At 44.9% G+C, this 18,070-nt stretch overlaps 1 protein-coding gene across 3 annotated transcripts in view; it reads left to right on the forward strand.

Moving 5' to 3' along the window:
* Nucleotides 1-2,810: 2,810 nt before the first annotated feature.
* Nucleotides 2,811-18,070, forward strand: part of pias1b (protein inhibitor of activated STAT, 1b) — a 40,520-nt gene continuing 25,260 nt past the window's right edge. For 2 of the 3 annotated variants that reach the window (XR_002838677.2, XM_023815173.2), the window contains exon 1: nucleotides 2,811-2,918. Coding sequence is in view for 1 of the 3 variants with exons in the window: in XM_023815173.2 (XP_023670941.1) it covers nucleotides 2,895-2,918 (24 nt within the window). In the remaining 2 variants the exon portion in view is untranslated. Of the gene's footprint in view, nucleotides 2,919-3,279; nucleotides 3,686-18,070 lie in introns of those variants that run through there. The other variant, XM_023815175.2, reaches the window with a different exon arrangement.

Below are 18,070 nucleotides of genomic sequence, written 5' to 3' on the forward strand. Positions count from 1 at the left end.
ATGGGTAGGGGTTAAAGGCGTTGTGATTGGGATTAGGGTTTTTCCCATAGAAATGAATGGAAAGTCACCATTTAGATAGGTATGCCAACATGTGTGTGTGGATTATATTTATATTACGTTGTGGGGACCAAATGTCCCCCACAATGTAATAAAAACCTGTTATTTTGATGTTGTGGGGACCATTTTTCAGGTCCCTACAAAGATCTGAGAATGCAATTAAAAAACTAAAAATGCCAAAAGTCTCATATTTTGTTTGGTCACTTATGGTTAAGGTTAGGGCTGGACAGGGGTTAAGGTCAGCATGTTGGGATTAGAGTTTTCCCCATAAAAATAAATGGAGAGTCCCCAAAAAGATATAATTACAAACCTGTGTGTGCGTGTGTGCGCGCACGTGCGTGTGTGTACACGTGTACACAGCACATGGACTTGCACTGTGTACTGTCCATTTCCACCGAAGAAATATACATAAAATATAAACATACTTAATCAAAAGGTGCTACTTGGTACTTATAGCAGCAATCTAAATATTTTTAAATATTCCTTTCTTTACTTCATTACGCAGAGGTCAACGTTATTTCCCGTTGTCGTTTACATTATCCGATGTTCTCTTCTTGTATAAGACTTTCAGGTATATTTTCTTGTTGGTAGCACTCAAATGTTGCATTTGACAAACCGCTTTTCAAGGTACAGGTGTTTCCGTTCAACTGGTATGTTATCAGAGTGCCAAATAAATCTTCAAATAAAATACAACAGCGACATCTTTTGGTTAAAACACATAATAGCAGTTAATAAAAGGATGGCAAAATGCAATCTTTGATATTTATACCCGAAACTTAATTTCTGGTATTATGTGGATGCCAGGAGCGTCACTAGAGGTTTATGCAAGGGGTGCGGGGTAAGCCTATACTGGGCTGTCTGATTTTAATAAAAATGAACGAGAACACAGCATTTCAACTAGCTAAAGCCTCCCCCCAGAGCAGCTCCATCAGCACCCTGACGAGAGCCATTAAGTTGGATATAAACTCAGTGTGTAAATGTAGTTTGTCGGTGACCATGGCACTAATTAACATTTATGAAGCATTTTAATATACAGGTGACAGTGACTTTTCATTGGGATCAGGGAACACAAGCTTAGAATACCTGATGAAGAAAATCCTTCCTCCCCACTGCAATCAGACTCTATGACTCCTCCATCCATCACTCATCTTCACAATAAGGTGCACAGTAACTTACTGCTACCACAATACTTGTGCAATAACTGATGCTACCCCTACTTGGTTTCTAACATTTGAAATACATTTACCTATGATTACCTATGTGCAATATCTTTATTTTTACAATCTGTGACTCTGTGATACCTGGGCAATATAATTAAAAAGTGCAATATTATTATTATCCATGATTCGGTGCAATATACCTCAACTTTTCCCCACAGTTTGAAGTCTAAGTGGCTTTACCAACTACTGCAATATAGCCACTTATAATATTGGTGCAATATACTTTTACTTACTGTGCAATTTACTCCTATACATTTTTACTTTTCCTGTAACTTTTGGACAAAGGTATTTTAGACTCCTGTAGGGAGATTGTCTAGTTTATTTTTATTTTATTATAATGTTTAACAGTGCTCCAATTTGCTTTACACTTCATTCCTATTTTTATATTTATACTGTATCATTCTTGTCTTGGTGTCTATGTGTGGTTGTGCAGTCGCAATGTGAGAAATTTCCTCCGGGATCAATAAAGTCTTCTGATTTTGAAGAAACAGGACTGGGCTGGGAATAAAAATCGGGCCTGGACTTTGGGGGCTCCTGTGATGAATTTAGTTGCGCTGGGGGGGGGGGTTGCCCAATACTGGGAAATTGCTTCATATACCATTTAGCCAGACTGGGCCTGTAAATAAATTATTTTAATAGCTTCTGAAACCGAGATTTCAAAAGCACATTTTCTTACATTTTTTGCCCATTATTGCAAGCTGAATTGCTTTGATTTTAACTTTTGATATTGACTTCAGTTAAGTTTTTTTCTATTATAGGGAGCAGTTACGGTTAATACTGTGACCATGTTTTAATCCACACTTAACTCATTTTATGACAAATTGAAGCGTAGGCCTATGTTAAATTACTTAAAAGTGCTTTACGCAGACAAAAAACGAATGCTAATAGTCATAAAACCGTTGTGTGTATGTAATACATCAATACATCTTTAGGACTTCAGGATGATGCAACCCTGTAGCGTAGGGTGACCAGATAATCCATGTCAGGGAGGACACTTTGAGCTACTTCGGGTTTTACAAACTACTTTCAAATTGAAAGGCTCCTGTGCTCGGCTAAATAGCTCAGCTCTTCTTGTGCTTTGACTGGTTTATTTCCTTGACTGAAAGACTCATCCAGCTGTTTCACATTAGCATTAGTGAAACATGCATGATTACAGGAGACTGACCAATCAGCACACAGCAAGAACTCAGTGCTCAAGTGAAATCCAGGTCCGTTTAATTGAAATGGTAATTTACAATACCTGTACTAGCTCAGAGTGTCCTCCCTGACATGGATTATCTGGTCACCCTACTGTAGCGAGAAATATATTTCATGGGGTGTCTGGCATAGGTCCACCTCGGTAGATTTTGTCGACCGGGGGGGTCAAACACGTAATTTTACTGCCTGGGATGATGTCATTTATATTGACGGTTCATGCCATGGTATCCCGTCCTATGAGAACTCACCACAGGATAGCTTTAAGACCACAAACATGCATAACTTCATTACAAGGCGACCAACACGAAACAAACCCCGCTTAATGCGCAGTATATTTGAAAGTGTGCGCGTGTACGTCAGCGTGTCACACGTCCGTCCCACGTGCCGGGGGTTGATCACGCCTGCGCCAAGAGTAACAAGATGGCGGAGAGTGCGGAACTGAAGGTAAAGCGCAGCTCCAAACCTGTATTTATTTAATAGGTTAATAATCGCTATTGCACCCAGTCGCGTTCGCGCGGCAATTTTTTAAACGCAAGCGAACTTTATTACTCGCTTATCTGTCCGCATGTAACGGGGAAAAGTCGAGGCTTCGACCGTCCCCACTTGGGTGCGATTGCCGTGCAGTGTGGACATGTTATTGTTGATGTTGCGAGCCCTCCGCTCAGTCGGCTAGCTGGCTAGCTCGCCGCGGGCTCGACGCCTCTTTTCTGGGCACGTCGCTGTGCCGAAGGGAGGGGAGCGTGAAGGGAGCGTGTCGGTGAGCGACGGTACCGTCGCCGTGCGCCGGCGAGTCGGTGGCGGCTAGCGCCCCGGCGCCTGGCTGTGTTGACGTGCTGTCAAGCGGTGGTAACGGCAGGAGCGCCGTGCTGCTGCGTGACGGAGCCGCCAGTCCGCTCAGTCTCCCCCGCCGACCCGTCCTTCTTTCTGCTGCCTGTATATCGCATCGTTTCTCTTCATTCGTTTTCCCACGAAGTGAGCTTAAGCGGTAGGATGGACACGGCGCCCGTGTGTCGTGTTTGAGTTGACTGATGTACGGAGTGAGGTGTAAATCGGCTCACATACGGATGTACGGGGAGACCGCTGTCGTTCGGGCGCTTGCTGCTGCTTAAACGGCGGCCGAGATGCACGTTTCTTAGCGTGGTGTACGGTTATATCCTGGATCTGCTCATCGCCGTGTGTGTTAACTTGAAGTTCCAGGTATTGAGTACTGGGTAAGTATGATGCTGGTCATTTTTTTTTTTTAACTATAAAACACTATAGCGTGTATTTAATATACCGTGAGTTTGTGCCGGATGTTTAATCGAATCTGCATTGGTTTACCTCATTGATGCAGATATGTACGTCAGATGTTTTGTGGTTTAACTTAATTTTGCAAGTTGCCTGTTGGTTTGCAGTTCCACTGCATGTTCATCCTATATAAATTTGAGCACTTATGAGTAATTCGTCAGACCTGTAAGTAACAAAGCCCAGTCTGACTGGAAGTCATTCCGGAATGGTGGAAGTAGATTAGAGTGGTCGATGTGTATCTTTTTGTCCAACTTCCCCTCTGCAGCTGCGAGGAAGGCGGACGGTCTGATCTGATCGAGCCGTCATTGCTCCTGTTGTCTTCAGTGGATGTTTGAATAGACCTCCTAATTGACCTGTTGCTTTGAGATTTGTCGATATGGCTAATAGGCAGCGGTGGATACATTGTGCCTATTCATTATTTACACATTTATGAATATATAACAACACTCTTATTATTGCTTGTTAGAAAGCAGGATATGTTGCCTGGGAATGAAATGTACAGATTAAAAAAAAAAAAAAAAAAAAAAAAACTGAAACCAAATTTAGGCTCATGTATTTACTAAGATGGAGTCTTTGGCCGTGACAATGACCGTACTCTTTGCGTCGCTATGGAATGTAGAGTTTTTTTTATTACTATTATTATTTTTACGTCCTGACCTCTTGCGTACTTGCAAAAGGGCACATATACCAATCATAGATCACTTGCTAAAACACAAGTAATAGTAACCATGGGTGGATGATCCAAAATGTGAAGAGGAAGTGCAGCGGTATTTATAAATGTCAGGGATGTTTTGTATTTTTGGGTTGCACCTTCATATTTAGGTTTGACATGATACCCAAGCAGTGGATGGAAGTTAGTCATGAAAGATTCTATCAGACTCATGCATATCACTGCCGTTTGTGCTCTAACCTCATTGGAACTTTCATATTTTCACTAGTGGTCTGTGGCACCAAACAGTCCAATTCAGCAGAGTGACATCTGAATTGCTGAGTGTAATTGCAGGACCGCACTCATCTACGCAAGGCTCGGCAGTTACAGCTCCTGTAGCCTTGTCTGGAATGCAGAGTTGTTTCTCTGTTTCACAGTCTGTAGAGCAGAGTCTAGAAGTGTCCATGTGTGGGTGGAGAGAGAGAGGGAGCGAGAGAGAGAGAGAGAGAGATGGAGTGCGCATATATGTGTGAAGAGAGGAGCCGGCTAGTGCCAGGTAACACTGAACTGCATCTGCTGTGGTGGACCAGGGCACAGGCAGCTTGCAGTGACCTGTCGCCCAGCCCCGGGCATCCACACCCCAGTCTGTCTGTTCTGGGGTCATGTCTTGTGGATGTCATCTGCGTCATGTCAAGTTTGTTTATCCAATGACCTGCAGTGGATCAGTTCCCCTCTTGTATGCAGTATTTCTTGACATATTTTGCTCTTCGGGTAGAACTCTAGGTAGCATGGTGTTTCGGGAAGTGAACTAGGAATTGAAAGGTTGCTGTTCTGGGCCCTGGGAGATAACCTGATGTAACCATAAGCACGGTAGTTTTAATGGAAAAATCCACTGAAACTCTCTTCTTTTATGTTTAATGTGGTATGAATCTTATTCCAAATATTGCTTGTTTATTTAACCTAAGTAATAAAACGAGCCTTTTCAGGGCTTGTTACCTGGTCTGTGTACATGGCTGGTAGTTGGCAATGTTTCCATATTTGCTATGATGTTGACCAACCTTCCAGTAGCACTGAGAATCCTGAGGAATGGAGCATTAGGAACCTGAAACCTTCAGAGGTTTTTCTTTTTGTCTGTATAGAACATATACATCGTTGTTGTTGAGTATGCTGACAGACAGAACATCATTTAATAATAGAAACCTGTAGTTACAATGCCCACTAGACAAATTCTGAGGATTTACAAAGAGTCCGTATTCTACTTCCCATAGTCTACTGATAATGCTTCTTTTTGGGCCAAAGGTAAGTTGCCATTGTTTATACGAATTTTAAAGTAACTTTGAAAAAAAAAATTTTGCACTTTAAATTCTCATACAGCATGTAGACGTAGGATTTTCTAAAGCATTTACTAAAACACAGGCATAGCCTAGGTTACAAAGGAGATCCATTCCCTAAGTCTGTCTATAAAGCCGAATTTGTAGGTAAGTTGGAACAATAAGAATACAAAACGCAATAGTAGTAATGATAATACAGTGATATGACTCCATGCAGTACTGTACTGTACCTCGGACAGACAAACCGCTAAAGCCACGCAGTGTTTTCACAAGTGTCTCAAAGTAGTGTGCGTATTCGTTATTACGAACCATAGTATTTAAGTCAAATTTTTAATGTAATAGGCTTTATGGCAGTCCGTTCGTAAGTAGGGGTTGTTCTTAGCCCAGAGACTGCCTGTAAAGTGTAAGAAGCTCTAAATAAGTCTGATATTTAATAAGAATAATAACCCTCAAACTGTTTCCAAATGACAAGGCTTCACTCAGTCGTCATGTGGGCCTTATTAACATGCTGCCATTGCAGTCATAATCAGTTAATGCTTTTTCAAGACGGATCATAAGGATAATCAGCCTTTTAACGTTGATCAGGCTGCCTCTCGGCACATTGTAATATCTACTTAATAATCACAATTTTCAGAAAGTTGAATCAATGTTTTCAAAGACTCAAAAGTAACAGCAAAATTTACAAGACTTCTAATGAAAGTGACATGACATTGTTTTAACTTGTGGAGTGCTTTTTAGTTTGATGCATGCTTTTGTGTGTAACAGTCACCAGATGCTACTTTTGGTGATGAAGTGTGTCAGAACATAGCCCCCCCCAGCTTCTGTTCTTAACTTAAAATAAGTTGTTGTAATACAGGCAAATCTGTTTCAAAGATGGTTCCATTCTGATGTTAAGAGATCTAGCTTTTACCGCTGGTTCCTGAGAAATCAGAGGTGTGTTTTATACATGACAGTAATGCTTTCTTCTGCAGACTTTTACTTAGCACAGAATTCAGTCCCACTGCAGTAATGTTCGAGACCCTCAGTGTACAGTAATGTCCCCTTTGATTTGCAGAATCAAGGTATAACGTCAAAGCCTGGTTTCGTCATGGTCGTCATCCTTTGTTTCGACTGGAGTCTGATCTCCAGAGCAGAAGGGTTACCTTGTACCATTGAGGTTCTTATTTACGTTGTACTTAAAGGCATTCAAGTAAGAAATGCGTGGAGGGAAGAGGGTTTGCATTGACAGGAAGTTTTAATTATCTAATTTGTCTTTTTTAATATTTAACTCTTAGGATGCACAAAGTGTCTTTGTATGGTACAGTTCAGGGTCCATGAAGCTGCTGAGTTTTCTTCTCAATTATTTGCCTGATGAGCTGCAGTTAGCATAGTGGCTAAGGACAAGCACTTGCTTGAAGGTTCCCAGGAGAGTCCATTCTGTTGATCCCTTTGGGACAATTTAATCTAATCTTAATCTTTACATGTGAGATGTTCCTTAGCGTGATGCGATAGAATTGATATTACGTTTGGAGGAAAAACATTGGTTAAACAAACAAATGATTAGTGCCAATAAATATTAGTGCATTCTCTTATCTGTTTTTCTTCACTACTTTTTATAAACATTCTTTCATCTGAATTTCCCTTCTTGAAGAATTTTGAGAGCAACAAGGTGAGAAATGCCCAAAAATTGAAGTGAAGATGTCAACTAGAACTAAGTGAAAAATGGCGACCCCATGCCCCCACGAGGCCAGAAGCTCTTACCTTAAGTGACAGAAACGGCAGGTTTTGCTTAGTGGAAATGACCAGCAAATGGAGTACAGAACATGTTTTACATTTAATACAGGTTTGGAAAACATTTTTTAACTGCATGTGAAGAAGTGCCTGGGCCGTCCTTAAAAACTAGTTGTGAACTTCAGTCACCTTGGCTGCTGTCCCAAATTCCTAAAAAACAGTGGGCAGTAATATGTGTCTAAGTGTCCTTGATACAGCTGCTTAGGCAGGTAAAAGCATTTGTTGACTGCATGCAGGCCAGAGAAACCTTATCACTGTAACTCCCCTATCATCTGAAAAACTGCTTGCTTCTATGTTTCTGGAGCATAATTATGGTGTTTGCAGCTTGGAGGCCAGCATGGAAGCAACCCTCCCCCCCCCAAGCAAGTAAGGTTTGAAATGGGAAATTATACAGTCCTGGTCATATTTAGAAAATCAATGGCAAGTAACTTGGTCAGTTTTTTTTAGGGGCAGGACTGAGGGAGTTTTGGGCATTAATCAGCTAAGCCTTTTGCAGAAACCTGCTTGGTGAATGACTTGTGGCATGATGGGAATTTCTCTTCAGGAAGTGATAGGAGAGGTGAAGGACTGGCGAGATGTCTCAGCTCCATGCTGTCATTACAGTAGGGTTGGGTTGGGCCTGCTTTTCCCTTTTGTGTTAGACTACACAAGTGCGATGTGCATTTAAGATAAGATGAGACAGGTGATTGGGAGGTTCGTGTTTCTTGGTATTATGCAGTCAGTTGATTCTGTCTTTTAGCGGCCTTGACAAGGTGAAGACCAAGCAGTGTTCATGTTGTTTTTGCAGAGTAAACATCTACTTATGGTGATGTTGTTCTTACTGATAGTAGTATTAACAGACGTGTCATAGTCCGTACACCAAGATGTGACCTGGAAGAAAACATTTGGAAAAATAAATAAAAGGCTCACCCTCCCTCTGAAAGTTGACACTCAGGTAGGTTTTAGCCATAAGGATGATCTTCTCCAGCCTCCAAGTAAATATTTTGGTCTGTTGTGGCAATTACTTAGCAAAGCTATTTTCTGCCGGCACATGGACACTTCATACATTGTAGATTTACAGAAAGGTTTGGCCACTGTGGGCAGTTAACTCTACCAGCCAGCCTCCCCACTCCCCGATAACAGCGCTGCAACGGCACAGAGAACATTATCTGTGGTGCTCAGGCTGTGAGGCCGCGAGGCCGGAGACGGGCCGCCACTCCTTGGAGCGCAGTACACGCATTAACATTCCACAGGGTGCTTACAAGCAGGCAGGATTACTGAGCAGTGAAGCACATGATATCTGTGCCACATATCGCCTGTGCCCTTGTTGTCGTCTGCTGTAGGAAGGTATAGTCGGAGCCTTGGTATTTTACTGGCAGCCTTTCTGGAACATCATCACCATAGCGATGACCCTCATGTCCCTGTTCAGCACCTGTGTGACTAATTAAACATACTGTCAATGACCTGCGCTTGAGAGGTTTGAGTTCTTTTTCTTCTTGCTATTAAGGCTCACTTTGTGGGTTTCCTTGCAAGTGCTTCTTCATGTTTCACATCTTCAGCTGTAGAATTTGACGCATGGGACTCAGCATGTGTCCCAGTGACTTTTGATTCTTCTTTGACTTTCATTTTCACCTGAACTCTGAGCTTGCAGTGCTTTTTAATAATGGTATTTTTCATGGCGTACTGTGAATTTAAATGAACCAAACATGGGTGGCGTGATGGTGCCACTGGGCTCCAGACGAAAAAAAACTGTAGGAGCCATTGGCTCGTAAACCCAAAATATTTAGGAGCCAAATAATCTCCATCACAGGCCAAATGTGAAATAAATTTTAAAATACTTCCATGCCACATTTTGTCTCCGGTCTACCTCCCTCTGCCTTTCCTTTGCCCTATCTGAGCTATCTCAGTGCCGACTGTTGCCTTCTGCATCATACATAATAACAGAAGAATAAATTAGGGATGCACCGATAGCGGCATCGGGTATCGGGCCAATACTACTCATATGCTCATACTCGTACTCGTAAAAGTTGTCCGATACCAAGAACCGATACCATTTAATTGCAGCATTACGTTAAAACTCAAAGCCGCTGGATTTTTTTTTTTGTGCCCCCCCAATCAGATTTTGGCATCTAGCGAGAGAAACATTTGAGAAGGAAAAAATGCAGAGAACAAATTGGCGTGTATATACGGAGGATGTCAGTAGTTTGCACATATTTTAAGATAAGGGGCGACGACAGAAGTAAAGCAGACTAAGCTCTGTTCTGCTGAAGTGTCAAGAGGAGGAAGGAACAGCACGTCATTTAACACAAGCAATTTGATTAAACATCTAAAGACGCACCATAGTGCAGAGTGCATGGAGCTTGCTAATGCTAGCAGAGAAAGACCGCAACAACGAACTTTAGCACAAATTCTGGAGACGTGAGAGAAAACAAAACTGAAGCGTTATTTATATCCAACATTGAATAAGTTATTTAATGTCAGATATAATTAACGTTGCAGGTTCCATCACCAGTATACCAGGGTGTACGCTTTCTTCGCTCCTATAAAAAACACAAATGCTACCAAGCGGCCAGTCACAGTCCTTGCGGTCTGCGTCACCGTAACGTGTAGTTACATTTCTGGGGAGGTGCACATCAGGCTATGGTGTAGGGTCTACAGCTACATCATACTTACGGCGTCGATTCAGAAGTATGAACCAGCCTTTATAGTTAAGGTTTTGTTTCTCTGTAAAGACCTTTCCTTCTGAGAATTGAAAATCCTGATGTAAATGAGTTTAAAACTTAGGCTTTTTTTTACTGAATTGTCATTGTATGTAATATATGATATGATAACCCATTATACATGTCACATAATATATATTATACATATAATGAGAAGTGTAACACGTGCACGCGCATATATAAACACAAATATAAAATATGCGCGCATGTGTTGCATTTAGTTTCGCAAAGTTAGGAAAGCTTTGTTTAAGGTTTAAGTTGAGCCTGATATTGCCTTACACATAAAAGAATGATCACAGTTAGGCAAAAGCCTACAGCTTATTAATTAAACACTGATATTGGATTGGTACTACCCAAAGCCCAGGTATCGGAATCGGGACACAAAAAGTAGAATCTGTGCATCCCTAGAATAAATGACAACGTAATATGTAAGCCAGACAGCTGGGCTATCGAACGTGAAGTTCGCAAGCATTGAAAAGGGTTGCCAGCTCTCACGCATCTGGCGTGACACTCATGCTTTCAGACCTACGCTCACACAAGAAATCTTATGGCAAATTTATATTATTCCATTATAAACCTAAAACAAGCTTCATCAAAAGTGTTGGGGTAGTTTGCAAACCCTACAGATTATTTACAAGGTAATGAAAATGTTACATACATGTATATGCGTGTGCGGCCTTGTGTCGAATTGAAAATCCCACACCAGCCAGCTGACCAAAGCTGGCAACCCAGATTGAAATATTAATAAAAAATTGGCCATAAACAATTCTGGAAAACCAAGGGGTTTTGCTTGCTTTTGTTGAACGATATTACGACCTGAAATCTGAATATGAAGCTAACTACTGGAGTGTCATAGTTAGGGTTTAAACCCAAACCTGCTTTCAGGGATACCTCCCTGATCTATACTGAAATATTCCAGAAAGCAGGTTCGAGTTTAACCCTTAACTGCGGTAGTTAGCGTTATACGCAGTTTTCCAGCTGTAATATGTTTGTGTGCACGCTTCACGTTCAGTAGTCCAGCTGACTTGCTAAAAGTCACTAGCAGTGAATGGACACAGTGGAATTATTAATAAATACGTATAAAAACATTCAATATGTAAGTTACATGGTGTACAATGTCCCCCATAGTTTAATGCTTTAATACATATCAGTCCATAAATAAAATCTATCTTTTGTACTTGAAATGGACACAGTGCAGTTATTAATGGTAACGGAAGAGTATTGCGGGACCTCGAAAGAGTCCATTGATTGTTTTTTTTTTTTTTCCCCCCTTCCATGCCCCATCCGGGCATGCTCCATACCTTCTGCCAGGCTGCCAGATAGCGAGAAGGGTTTCCAATGCAACAATTTGACAAAAGCCGCCAGATCTGTCAACGCTGCTCTGGATCGATTCACGCTTTAATCACGTGATTCGGAAAGACGGACACGGGTTATTAGAGTGCACGTGACTAAAAGCTGCCACTTTGCTTGCCTTTTTAGTTTTTATTTTATTTTTTTCTTGGATTGTGAGAGGCAGTTGCCATTGGCGACTGGAATGAAAAAGCTAGTTGAAAAATAAAAAATCTAGTTGCATTGGGAACCATTTTAATCGCTATGTGGAGCCCAGTGCAGTGGTTAACACTTCTGTCTCACACCACTGGGACCTGGATTCAAGTCTCTGCAAGGCTTTTGTGGAGTTTGCATGTTCTCCCTGTGTCGTCGTGAGGTTTGCTCCAGGTACTGCCCCCCAGTCCAGAAACATGCTGAGGTTAATTGGAGTTGCCAAATTGCCCATAGGTGTACTTGTGTGAGTGTGCCCTGCGATGGGTTGGTGCCCCATCCTAGCTTGTTCCATGCCTTGCCAGACCCCCTGCCACCCTGAATAGGATAAGTGGTTACAGAAAATGGATGGATGGATGAATGAACCAAACGTTAAGAAATACAGTCATAGCAGTCGAGGTAAATAAAATGACTACAGAAAAATAAATCAATGACCCGAGAGATTAATGAGTATTGCGGAGAGTGGATGACTAAACTAGGCTGCTCAAGCTGCTTAAGCAACCTTTAAACATGCTTGAAAAATCGAAGAATTCCTGAAATGTGTAGGTGAGAAGTAGCATTTCCAAATGTTGGTCTTTAAGGACCCACCCTAGCGGGCGCTCCTGCTCTCCAGGCCGGCTGCATACTTTTGCAGGATTGTTGCGTTGTTGCACTTCTATGCTCGGGTGGAAGAGGTAGCCCTGGTGCTGGAAATTGAATTGTTCAGAGATGGCTGGGTGGTCTGCAGCCGCTGGCATATGCAGCGGTATTTTTGCCGATTGTATGTCACATGTATGGTCATGTGAAAAGGGGGTCCAGGCTGCGAGGTCATAGCGGGAGATGCTGCAGTGGGTGTAGCTGTGGTCTGGCAGGCCCTGCTGTTCCCTTTTCTCCGAGGAGCAGAGGAGATCCTGAGTCGCTCCGCCCACCCCCACCCCCACCCCCCCCCCTTTGTGTGTGCAGATTACTTCCAGCCGGGCAGCCGCTACCCATTTGTTGGTTTTACAGTCCTTTAAACATGTTAACCCACTGTGTGCCAGCCTTGGTATCTGTACAAATATAAAATCTGATGACCAGCATTTTGGGTTTTCTCCCTTAATTGATGGGTACATCTCTCTCGCCGTGTGCGTGGGATTGTGGGTAATCATGATTAATAATGCAATGTCAGCATGCTGCTGTAATCCAAGTGACTGGGATTTTGTGTGTTGCATGTGGGAGCTGCCTAGTAGAAGGGTCCAGAGTTGCAGATATTGTATATGCCTTTAATACTGCACTTTGATGCCATATATGTCAAATGTTGTATATTGAGAATATGGCGCTATGACATTGTTGCAGATCGTCTGACCGCTCGTACTGTCAGCTTTTGAATCCCTGCTATACCCTCTCTTATTAAACCCAGGACAGTTGCTGAAAAGGGTTTTTTTCTCTCTCCAATGTTTTATAATATTTGAGATTACATAGCTGCTTGATCCTGTTTTTTTTTTTTTTTTTTTTTTTTTTTTTTAAATGTGAAAATTCAGCAGTTATTTTTAGATGTTCATCTTGGCGACATTGAATTTGTTTGGTATTTTGTGAGACTGAGGTCACATGTTGGGGACCTGGAATGTGTATGATATAAACCTGCAGAATGTTCTAGAACAGCGATGTTTAGCTGCACCCCAGACAAAGCTGCTCTTAGCCAGTGTCTGTTGGCGCTTCTTCACTGCCGCCAAGAACCAAGCTGTACCCGAGCCGTAACTGCACTGACATGGCCCTAATTACTAGCAGGGTTGTGTCACCACCAGTGTTCTGTGCATGGATTCCCCGAAGGGAAAAAGGGTATATTCTATATATTATTCATTATTACTACTATCATACATCGTGATGTACCGGTACATTCCTGATAAGTAGGAACTCAAAAAATTTCCAAACTCCTACTAAAAAAAAGGCACTACTGAAGAGCTGAACAGAATGGATTCGCAAGGTAAATTTACCCAAGCAAATGCTAATTCCACTAACATTTGATCTTAATATAACACAGCGAGTCTCACAGATGTGCTAGAAAATTAGGAAATTAGCACACAGTAAATCATGATGCTCACTGTGTGAACGGTAAACAAGTTTGTGCCGAGCCAACCCTTCTGCAGTGGAAAACCGAAGCGAGCTGGAACTGCACTGTAACTAGTCTCTGTTTGTAGTATGGCTCCGGTATTGGTCGGTTCCTGTATACCAATAGAAAAGTGCCATATGTCACTTGGAGTCTTGAATATTTACTAATGGGCCAGTTTAAAGTAATTTGTGCAAATTTGTGCTAATTCTGGAATTTTACCTGGTCTTCAGAGGCTAATTCTCACGCATATGCTGGAGCAGAGGTGAGCTTCGTCTGAAAGGTTTATCTGCCGCCACACTAAGGATGACTCTGTCGAGGGCTCCGCTTGGTCTGTCCCCATCATCATTGCCCTCCCGTGCTCCCGTAGACCTGGCTGCCACGTTCAGGTGAGCCATGTGGGCTGCTGGGAGAGGCCCGACCGCACAAAAGCCAGAGCAGCAGGAACCCGGCCTGGCAGAGCCGAGGTGGCAGGATGCGGCTTCTCACAGCTGCACCACATTAACGAAATGGGAGTTCAGCACGTCAAAATAAAACCCAGCCGCAGTTTGACATAATCAATATAGCCAAAGCTTTTGACTGTTCAGCGTTCTGCAGTAGGGGATTGCGTGCTTACTGACACGCAATAAAAACCACAACGTGCACATTAATTGCTGGAATTGTTAGTGGTTGCATTTTTTGAGTGGTACAGAAATTAATATTTTATTAGTCCTTTGTTAGATGAGCACTCCAGATGAGAAGGATAGAAAGTCTTAGTGGACATTCTGGGATCGAGATTATGGCTGCATGTTTCCCCCGTCGGTACAGCCAGCTTTAATCCCTTTGTTGTTGTTAATGCTAATCCATCTGATGTGAGAGCTCCAGGCAGCCAAAAATATCTACCCTAAAATACATGCCTTCTGGTGATTAAATGCGTTGTGTGTGTGAATGGGGAAGAGGTTGGTAATATGGGATGTGCCGATGTATGGTTGCCATGCTGACTGCGTGAGAAAGCGGCAGGGTGACGAACTGTGCGCAACACGGTGGCACTGACTGATTTCCGTTCGACTAAAAAAAAAAACGACGGAATGCTGGAGCTGCAGGTCCCCTAGTGTTGCGGAGCTGCGTGTCGGCCTTCTGCCGTGGGCCGGGTGTGCAGGTAGGCTGCTGGTCTGTCTGCTCCCGCAGCTGAGGCTGGTCTCCTGTCGTGTTTTTGTAAGGGTGAGACTTTGAAGTGACCCCCTAAGGATGGGGGGGACAGCTTTGTGCCTGTCTGAGGTTGGGGGTGGGGGTGTGCCTGACAGAGACCAGGCATTCATTTCTTTGTAGAAGGAGGGGTGTGAAGGGCCCTGGGAATTGGCCCCTCCCTCAGGTATTTTTGCCCCTCCGCTTGCCTGCAGTGTTGTACCTGTTGACGGGTCATTAGTGCGCCGTTGTCCTCGTCCTCCCCTTGGATTGCAGGTGTCGTCTCTGTGACCCTTCGTGCCCTGAAACATCCAGCTGTCCTGAGGTCATCCACCACATTTTGTCATGTACACACACCCAGATGAGGCCGGGCGTTAGCCACGACGGGCACAGACTGACACAGACAGCGGTGTCAAGGTGGGAGAGTAGCCTGGCACGCATTACCTGTGTTCAGTGTCTGTGTTCAGGCTCGTCTTCGGGTGGGGCAGCTAAGGGGATGTTTTTCCGGACGACCGGTGAGCAGCTTCCTGGCTTTGCGCTCATGTCCTGAGCTCTGGCCGCCATTTATAGTGAACCTGCGGCATGGGCAGGCTGGGGCAGCACCTTGAGTCACCAGTGACTGTGAAATCCAGCAGTGTGCTCTGACCTCCCGCTGTCACACTGTAAAGGAGGTGCAGCTGGCAAACGCATGCCACCCCTCCACCCCCCCCAAACAAAAACATTTCCCAAACAGCGAAGATGTTATCCCTCCCCATGCCCTCAGTTTTATAGATGGGCAAAGTGAAAAGGAAGGATTTGACTGTTCATACTGAGCCAGTGAGCGGCGAGTCTCTTAGTTTGGGGGGGGGGGGCGTGCAGGTAGGTTGGCAGAAAGAATAAAGAGCTGCAGTCTCCAGCTGGGAGCCTGGGCTTATGTAATGATCAGGTGAAATGCCCCCGCTTTCCCACGCCGCCATCCTGCCGCTGAGCATCATCTCCGGGGTTCAGGTGCTGCCCAGTTAATGTCAGTTGTCTGGACGTGGACGCGGTTACGCACCCTGACCATAACCCCCTGGGGCCCGATTCATGCTGTGGGCTTGCGCCACCTGCGAAATCGGCCGATGCTCAGGTGCAGGACTCCGAATGGAAAACCTGGGCCGCATTCCCGCGGGAACCCATTCAGAGCGCTGCCGCGGCCCCTTTAAGAAATGGGTCCAAACATGTCTGGGAGAAGAACGAGGGGGCAAAGCATGTAAACAGTGCAGGGAGCACTGAAAGCTACATTCAAGGCCTCTCTTTTGAATGAAAATTACAGAGCGCTTTGTCTTAAACTGCCTGTTCCTTTGCCTTTGGAGTGACTTTGCCATTTTATTTGGATCGCAGGCCACATTGGTGGGGAGTAGCGGGTAAACGGCTGAGCATGTAACTAAGGAGGGAAACGCGACTGAAAGGAACCTCCAGGGAAAAAAGGACACGTTTTATTCCCTTCATCAGATGGGTAATGTTTTCAGGAGGACATTGGTGTCTCTGCAGTGTTACTATACCACATGATCGTATTGGCAAACAAGCCCTGTTGGTCTGCCTGCAGTGCCTCTGTCCCTGCCCCGTGTGAGCTTTAGCAGGGCGGGATGTGTCAAGGGCCCTCGCCCATGCTAATGTAACTGGGATGATTAGCAGCTGTAGCAGTCTGGTCTCGCCGCGGTTCCTCTGACGGATTAAACGCCATGCCGAGCGAGGCCCCTCCACGGAGGCAGCCGGCGTCTGCTTCAAAGCTCCATTTTGTTTGCCTGTCTCATCTCGTCTCGTCTCATCGGCGACTCTCGCCGCTGATGGCCGCCGGAGCGCAGCGCTGGAGTGGGTGTGCTCGTGCGCAGTCTGTGTGTGCGAGTGCACGCTGCCTCGCGGCCACCTGTAGCGGGACACTGCGGCGGGCTCCAGATCGGCACGGCGGACTGGCCCAGGCGCTTTGTCGTGTCAGGTACCTCAGAGGGCGGCAGGGCCGCGAGCGTGAGCCTGAGACGCCCATGCAGCGGCCTGTTAGCTTAGCATAGCATAGCACCACTCAGTATGGCTTCACTTCTCTCTGTGGGTATTTCAGAGGTTGTTCTTATAACCGGCTACAGTGTTTCTTTTTTTAAATGCCATTTATACACCATACTGATGAGTCATTTCTGATGGGGTTAGAGGGCAGGGTCACCCATTTTTTTCTGAACCCCTATGGCAGTTTTCAGGGTTAAGGGTCCAACGGGATTTGGAACCAGTGACCTGGGCACTGGTGCAGAGCGCTAACCCACAGAGCGGCACACTGCTCTAGGCAAACCTGAACACGCCGCAGCACCTCTTAGCCCAGTGAGATGGCTTTGGTGGGGGTCATATAATGCGCTTGTATAATAATTTATATAATGCAGCAAATGTAGTATTTTGCTTGGCTTTGGGATTCAAACACGATGCTGGAAGCCAGCCTGTATGCACACCAATCCCTGTGCCGGCTCAGACGTGAGGCTAATCCCACGCTGTGCTGGGCTGCGGGATGGCCGGGGTGAGGGAGGGGGATTCTGGGAAGTGGGAGGGTGTGGAGGGCCCCCGCGGCCAGGCTGGGTAACCGGAGCTGCCCCCCCCCCCCCCCCCCCGGAGATGGTGCACGTCCATCGCTCTCTGTTTGCACTGGAGCCATCGCTGTGAGTTTGATTTGTTTTAGGAGCATGGCGGATTACGGCTCGGCTCACGGCAGAGAAGTGCCCAGCTTCCCCGGATGATCGTCGTGGTTACCACCGAAACAAGCCTGCGTTTTTATGTTTTCAGAATCCTTTTTTTTCTTCTTTCTGTGATCTTGAAATGGAGGCCGAGGGTGACTCACTGAGTTCGCCGCCTGTGCCGTGACCAGTGCTGACACCCGTACCGTCTACTCCTTTGTGCGGTCCGGGGCCTTCTCCAGATCATCTTTCTTTCTGTGTAACAGATGTGGAAGCCGCCTGTTGAGCCCCCCGCCGCACTCTGCCTCGGGCCTGGCCCGCACGCCTCTGCTCTGCTGGCCATCCGGCTCCCCTCCCCCATCTTCCTCCTAATGCTCATTTAACACCAGAGCACAACCAGACATGTGACATTGTAGACCA

This window comes from Paramormyrops kingsleyae, chromosome 11 (assembly GCF_048594095.1).
Source record: "Paramormyrops kingsleyae isolate MSU_618 chromosome 11, PKINGS_0.4, whole genome shotgun sequence".
Classification (NCBI taxonomy): Eukaryota; Metazoa; Chordata; class Actinopteri; order Osteoglossiformes; family Mormyridae; genus Paramormyrops; species Paramormyrops kingsleyae.